The 8,022-nt window shown below is 36.0% G+C and overlaps 2 protein-coding genes across 2 annotated transcripts; both read right to left on the bottom strand.

The window, feature by feature from the left end:
• Nucleotides 1-3,807: 3,807 nt before the first annotated feature.
• PRCAT00006367001 (uncharacterized protein) lies at nucleotides 3,808-3,999 on the bottom strand (the record flags this gene model as incomplete). Its single annotated transcript, XM_062956514.1, has 1 exon — nucleotides 3,808-3,999. The coding sequence occupies one exon, from the start codon at nucleotides 3,997-3,999 to the stop codon at nucleotides 3,808-3,810; it is 192 nt and encodes a 63-aa protein (XP_062813009.1).
• A 469-nt stretch (nucleotides 4,000-4,468) lies between these two features.
• PRCAT00006368001 (uncharacterized protein) lies at nucleotides 4,469-4,717 on the bottom strand (the record flags this gene model as incomplete). The annotated part of the gene is made up of 1 exon (XM_062956515.1): nucleotides 4,469-4,717. The coding sequence occupies one exon, from the start codon at nucleotides 4,715-4,717 to the stop codon at nucleotides 4,469-4,471; it is 249 nt and encodes an 82-aa protein (XP_062813010.1).
• Nucleotides 4,718-8,022: the final 3,305 nt, after the last annotated feature.

Below are 8,022 nucleotides of genomic sequence, written 5' to 3' on the forward strand. Positions count from 1 at the left end.
CCCATGTCTTCGTTGTTGTAACTGTTGGAATTGGGACATCAACCTCGACAGTACCAGTACCTCCAATAGTTCCTGAGTAAGTAGAATTGACTGTCCCACTTCCTGTCCAAGTCTTAGTCGTTGTAACTGTTGGAATCGGTAAATCAACCTCAACAGTACCAGTTCCCCCAATAGTTCCTGAATAAATGGAAGTAACTGTCCCACTCCCTGTCCATGTCTTTGTTGTGGTGACAGTTGGAATTGGGACATCTACTTCGATAGTTTTCGTAGCACCAGAGGTAGAACTATATGGTAAAGTTGTGACCCTAGTGGTCGATCCAGAGTATGTCTTTGTAACTACAGTTGGCGTAATCGCTATTCCATCCGAACCGGTATCAGAGTTGGAATAGTCTGTCCAACTAAAGGAGCCACTAGTATCAACCAGCGCACTAGAACCACATTTTGTTTTAACCGTATAGGCAACTTTGAGATTTCCATTGACAGATTGAGTGAGTATATTTATGTAAGGGCGATATCCTGCTGGTAAGTTAGAATACGTCAAAGTATATGTGGTTCCTGAACATGCTGTGCTTATTGTGAAATCTTGGCTTGCAGTTTGGGGGAAATTGAACACATTTAATTGATTTGTCATATATGCCTCTAATGACGAACAAAGCATTTTAAAGTCTGATGATGAGGAAGTGAATTGAAATCCCAAGGTACCTGATGAAGTAGAGGTACATGATCGACCTAGAAGATAGTGTTGATTTTGGCCAAGACTGACTATCTTTCTATTACCAACATAATTTTCATTCACCGAATTTAATCCAGCTGCAGCCATTGACACTGTTTTCGAAAGCAGGTTAGTTCCTGAAGTCCACGTAATGGTATTTGATCCACTTGTGAAGGCAGATGCTGCTTCCAAATTGACTGAGTCAGCACTAAATCCGGCATTAAATGTAAACGGAAAGCTGATCAGGCCAGTAGCAAGAGTCAGTGAAGTCACACTTGACGTCGTTGTACATTGGACTTCTGAATAGTCAACAATATTTTCACCTCCGTAAAGATTACAAGTAGCAAAAGTTGTACCTCCGGCAACCAATGATATAGTAGTAGAAGTGGAAGTAAACTTGAACACATAAGGCATGTGCAAAGTAAACAGCTGACCAGCGCTAACGGTAGAACCGTCAATGCTCCATGCCACAACCGCCGTCCAACTTGGAGTCTCTGGAAAGCTGTTAGAGGGTGCAGTGATGGAACTTATTGAAGTAAAAATTCCATCTGCAGCAACAGAGGTGGCTAACAAAATTGCTACCAAAATTGCAATTATCATTAGTCGTAGCTTTCTTTCAAATAGTTTGCAAACATATCAAAATCGATGGTTGAATTGCCCTACTTATAAAAGCACATAAGCCAAAGTATGTGGAAGCGAACGCATCTTCGTAAACTAGTGCAAGCGAATGACGATCCTGCGACTACATTAGAGCCACATCGAAACTTGCATATCCGGATTTATGCTGGAATACACATGAGATACAGCTGTGACGCCTGTCTTCTCAAAGAAGACAGCTCTATGAGTTTTTCGAGTAAATTTTCTTAACTCCAGTACTACTCATGAATTATTGCCGAGGTTTCGAGAAACCCTGCATTTTTCAAGGTTTTTTATACATTATGTGCAGGTCTGTATTTTAGGAGCACATATCGCCTGAGCTCACGTCACCTACTTAACATCTCAAAAATAAACTAAAGCAATAACACACTAAGCTAATGAGTTCAACATGCCGAACTATTTTAATTCCTGGTTATTGACCAAAACTGCGTGATGCCTAGGAGTATTTTTTAAAAGGCTGATCATTGATGAGTAGCAAAATCTTTTGAAACCTAATATGTTCCAAAAGGAATCAAAAATATTCTCCGCGGGCAGAAATTTCATGAAATTATTAGCTTATAAACAGGAGCATGATGCAGATGAAATTGAATGCAGTCCGTATCTTATAGAACATCTACTGAAATGTGGTCTGCTCCTAAGCTAATAAATTATTAATGGTCTCTTACATAGAAAATATTGAATTACGTAGCATTCAGAGAACAGTTTATTTTCCGTAGATGATACAAGACCTTTCTGAGAGAATCGTTTTCCACTCACAAAGCTTCCCTACCTTGCTCCTTAGGACTTACTTAATAACACGATGCTACAAAAGAAGAGAGCACATTCGCTACGTCACCTGCGATGTTTGCAAGCAGTATCCGAAAGGCTCATATCTCAACCATTCGCGGCTCATCAAACTGGTAAATAGGAGTCGAGCCTCAACGGAACATGTTATCTAGAATACACTCGGGAATTTCGAGCGGACAGAAGACATGTAAGCCTTAGTGCATTAGTAAGATGGAATAGGAGCTGTTCTGGTTTGCGAACATTACTCTAAAATAATTGAGCTACCGACTGTAAAATTTTTTTTCTTTTGTGCATGACCGCTTATATTTTTCTTTCGTAATAGATTAAGCGATGCAGCCACTGCCTGTCGCGCTGATCAATCGAATAAAAATTTCGTAATTTCAGGATGTTTTACCACATTTAGCCGCTATCCTCCTATTTGAATGTGTTATTTACGAGGTTTCAAGCAATATTATTAGATAATAGGAGGTAAGCGTTATGAAATTTGAAGTCGCATCTCGCGTAAATGCATTTTGCTTTAAGCTTCGTATTTTATTTTATAGTTAATTTCAAGTCAAGAACTCGTTGCTTTTACTCATAGATCTAGAAAGGAAAACTACTATAAAAAAATTGTATTGAGATGAGCTATTACGATGATGAATAATATTATTTTAAAGCATAAATTCTCTAAAGTTTCTGTGGGGAACTCATAACGTAGAGTGCAAACTTGGTTTCAGGCTTCTACACTTGGCTTCTATATGCATCTATTAGCCGTTTTATTCACAAAAATCTGGAATCCACCCTTAAAAATCATGAGGCTAATTGAAGGACTTTAGGTAAATATTGCCCGTCTAACTTCAAGATCAAATAAAAGCCCTGTTTTAGATCTTCTAGACCTTTAGTTTCCGACGCAGTGATGATGCATCGCCTATATACTGCGTCCTCGAACTTAGTAGCCTTCTGTCGGTACAAATTATAACTTTAAAATGTCTAGGGGAGACTTCAAACATGCTAACATGTTTGACTAAATCTCCAGGTTCAAAAATAGCGTGAAAGAGCGCTAATAATCTTTGTGTTTCCTGAGCATGTGTTTAGTGACATGAAATAGTAGAAGAATACATGCGAAACATGGTGATGTTATTGCTTAAGAGCATCCCCTGGGGAATCCCTCTGAGCGTCTATCTCATTATTGAGCAGCATAATTATAAATGTAAATCAAAACGGTACACCTCGTTGGCAATGGAGGTACCTCAATTGGCTATAGTTTATGTTGAAATATCCCTCTCCAGTTACATTGTGCAATTACGAGGCTTCTTAGAATGATTTCTAGTCTCATTGTTGTCCCGTCCGCGGCATGACTCATTATAGCTCGATCTCGAAAGGAAACTCAGACTCACATCAGCTAATTATTTTATGACACTCATAGATGGCGCACACTATTCTAAAAAGATTTTAACGACTCGACTCTTCGTGAAATTATTTCTAAATATCATAAGAAATGTTAACCCAAAATGGATGTTGATAATCGCTTGTAAATAAGTTAAATAGAAGGAATTAGTCAACTTGCCAAATCACCAAATGGCAAATCGATTTTTTAAAAGTGGCATGTTAGGTTAATTCAAATGAAATACATATCAGTAAGCATTAGTCAAAGTATATGTTAGTCTCTCTTCTCATACTTCAGAAACTTTAATCCAAACAGCAGACAAACATTTGTTTACCTTCACTTCAGACCTTCTATGCGTACAGTTTTTGGTCTCCAGCGTTTGAATGATTAACACCTTATCGAATCTTCTCTTCACAACGAAATCTTCTTGACAATGACGATCATTCGCTTTATCAGAATCTAACAAATGATAGATCATCTTTCATAAGTAGGCTATTGTATTCTTTTGAGTAGAGATAGATCTCAGAAATGAGCACAGATCTCAGAAAAAAAAAAGATGATTTACTTCATCCCTGTTCAGAACTCTTTCTTTACTTAAATATTTTTTAAATAGTTTCGGTTTCTCAGATACTCAAGCGGGCCCTGTTTTTCTCAATGATGTCACGAGTAAGTAGAAACCAAAATTTTTCCGCTCGGTGATGTTACTGTGGTTGCAAGCGCTTCTTAGTAAGAAATATTTGATCACAGTTCACATTCAAGTATCGTCGGATCAAAGCTTAGAAAAGTTTATAATAAATTGCCATTTATACCTTCCTAACTCAATAGTATTATTATATTAGGTATATTAGTTATTTGATATAGATATCTGAGCTATAGAGAATGAAATATATTTGAGTACATCATCTTATTTTATGATTGTGATTAAGAGGTGCTTCAGATAACTTGTGCTAATTGTGTTGAACGTATAGCCAGCCCCAATTGTTTCCAGCTCCAATTGTGTTCAATTTTGCGGGCGAACCAGAATGCCAGCAGTGTTTATGAGAAAATCCAACAATGAAAGGGCCTGCAAAAGAAATCAAAAGTAGGTAAATTATCTTGTTAATAATTTTGTTTCCATAGTCAGCATCGAGATACCTATTTCTTTCTTGCTCTAATTTGAGACGGAGATAACATAATTTCCACCATTTATATCCCATATTGTGCAAAAAGTGTAAAAAGTTACTTAAATTGGTGGCTGTATTTATTAGTGAAAAGAGAAAAGAGTAAAATAATGAAGAGAGTAATCCAATATCGACAGTTGAAAATAGTTACTCACAAGTTGAACTCTTTGAGATGAAATCTAGCTACTACTAATTTTGTTAAGACAAAAATTAAAGAGTTAATGTCGGCAGCCACTAAATTTGATCCTCTTAACTGCGATTTATTTCAAGATTTGAATAAAAAAGAGCTATGCTCTCATCTATCCTTGTTTCAATTGATAAAGTGTGTTTGCAACTTGAACATCAATCTCATAGATAATACTCCGTCACGTATTTTTAGCCTGGAGGGAATTTTGCTCAACGCTTTACTAGATTTTGAGAAAATTGCAAATTCAGAGATTATTCCATGTCTTGGATTCCCTTCGTATTTACTGCATGAATGCTATAGCGTCAGATGATAGGCAACATTTAAGAGAAACGCTGCAGAGTTCACTGTGCAGCTATCCATTTGGTAGTATAGCAAAAGTAGTGTATTAATAAGGCATATTTGGAAACGAAATCCAGAAGGGGAGCTTTGCATAGATTCGGCTTTAATAGCCTGTGAAAGAGGTTGGCAGCTTTTCACTTGCTAGTGGTTTCAGGTAGGGACTGTATACCACAGCTGAAATAATAATCAAAACACGAGCAAAACGTCGGGATTTCCTTATTAGTAAATGTTTTACATCGCCATTTTTCCGAATATATCGATAGGAATGCAGATTTTACTCTTTTAATATTCTAACTCCTGTTCCAGCAGTGGCCACACACAAATGAAATATGATGTAAAGCAATCTTATAAGCTTGATATCTCGTCTGAAAGTATCGAATAATGTCCGAAAATCATTTCGTATATCTAGTTCACATGTGCTTGTAATATCCCTTCCACTCTGGTACTGCAATTTTCAGAGCCCTTTTATTCTATTTTTTGATTCTTGGATCACTCTCTCTTTCCTTTAAGAAATATCCATGACCCCATATTGTAACCGTGAACTAGGCCAGCTCTCAATGGTTAAAAAAACAAAAGTGTATCAAAAAAGTGTATCGACTTCACCAAAGACAAAGAGGAAAGAGAAACTGTTTTTCGTACAAGGAAAAGATATTTTCGCATATTGGACTAATATTTACTTTATAAATAATCTTTTTATTTTATTAATATTCTGGATCATAGATTAATTGGTAAATCTTTCGCTTTGCATGCGAACAATACTATTTTCCATGAATTCTTCCATATTGTTGCATCATCTCAAGCAAGAATATTTTCCAAAAGGATAGAGAGATCTCACCTTTGCTCTATATTCCAAAGCCGAAGACTTCTGAAAGGTGAATTAGGAAGTACTGGGGTGCTAAAGAAGAATGTTTTTTCGGAAAAGGATACTTACAACCTCATTACTGACAATATGTTTGTTATGAGATGTCGCGACCAATTCAAAGACTCAAAAAAGATTTAAAGACGTACTATCTAAAGCTTCGGTACTCCAGAGGATGGAAATATGGTCATTGGAAATCTTGAGATTATTTACAAGCTAACAGTGTCGGAAGCTCTATAGAAAAGAAATTTACGAGCTCATTATTCTATCCAAGAAGTAGAACCAGGACAATTGATAGAGGTTCATAATCAGAAAATACTTGCTTGGAAGGGATTCCGATAAATATTGGTACAGCAATATTTTGTCTTCATTTTGAAATGTATAAAATATCTTCCCTAATCCAGAAAGTTTTTCTCGCTATAGATGGCTAAAAGTTGAATATGAGAGTTCTGAAGATTTCAAGTCTCAAATCTCTACACAGCTGTGAAAAAATCTTGCGACTAATGAAATAAACTATCGCTTTTAAACTTACTTACATTGGCATTTTTTTTCACTATTAGTGATCAATGTTGTGACATAGAATCTAAAACCCTTCTTCCATTTGTATGGGCTCGGAACATTGGGATCTCAACGGGGCTGGTGAAGCAAAAATGGAGATGGATGATTCATAACCAACTCGCCTTTTAAGCGAGAAATGTTGGTCAAGGTGGTCATCTTAACGTCAATAGATTTTGGATACCCCTTATTCTGGCTTTCCTTTCCCAGATAGTAACCCATCCTAAGATAAGACTTTTTTATAACATAACATAACAAATAGAACCACATTCTTAAGAAAATCGCAAAATTACTGAGGTAATATAAGAAAGACATGATTATTTTAGTTCGGCAGGTTACTCATTATACTGATATTTAGTAATTATTGAACACTTGACCACATTCTTTATAAATTCTTGTTAGTGTGCAGAATAGGTTTTATGATATTGCCGAAGTGCCCTATTATATCTACAAGAGAACCCCTCTTTTTGAAAATGTCATCGGAAACATCTAATGCTGCTGCTTCACATTATATCGATGGAAGACTTGAGGATTAACATTGTATCCGATATAGTTAATACGTTAATACTCTTGTCTTTTCTTCTGCATATTTAGCTGGAAGTCCCTAGATGTATAGTTCCCTATAGTTATATATAGATTAATTCCTAGAACTGTCTCTCAAGTTGTTGTAAAAAAGCGCTGAAGATGGTGTTCCAATGTACTGTATAGTTTCAATTTTGGTTCTGTCTATTAGCTTGATGCAGTAAGGCGAAACGATTGCAGCAAAAGTATTAAGTTTTTAGAGTTAGATTATATGCCGGAACTAGTTTTCGAATTTATGGTTTTATGGGTATTGTCTATTTAGGTTTCTATAGAGAAGTGAAAGCATAAGGCATCGAGAGAAGTATTTTGTCTTATAAATCTGTGGTATCAACCTAAATTTGTGATTTTTTACTGATCCATTAATTAATAATCCAATTCTCAGTCACATGGCCCTTAACCAGGTAACTGGTATGCTAGCAATTTTTTGTTGAATAAGTTTTCTTTTCTGGTCTTTAAAAGAACTCACCGCAAAGCCTGACAAATTGGTCTTAAATCTTGTAGAAAAGGGCTAGAGGAACATGAGAGTAAACTCTGTTCTTTTGAACCAAACGAAAAACTAGAGAAGAATAGGTTATTGAATATCAGAAAAAAAAATAGAAGATCTAGTTTCCTGGCTAGTCTAATAGTTAGGATGCTATGCGTGTCAATCTCGGGACTCATTATTTTTGGTCAAAAAATATTCTCAAAAATGTTTTATGAATGTTCTCAAAAATTGCCCGGTACCAATTCATATTAAATATCTTTTTTCATATATATCTCTGAGCTTGTTGTATGTGTACACAGACTTTATTTTTTTATAGGAACCTTGCCAGATATCCT

Source organism: Priceomyces carsonii (assembly GCF_900007245.1).
Source record: "Priceomyces carsonii strain CBS4050 genome assembly, scaffold: Debaryomyces_carsonii_scaffold_7, whole genome shotgun sequence".
In the NCBI taxonomy this organism is placed as follows: Eukaryota; Fungi; Ascomycota; class Pichiomycetes; order Serinales; family Debaryomycetaceae; genus Priceomyces; species Priceomyces carsonii.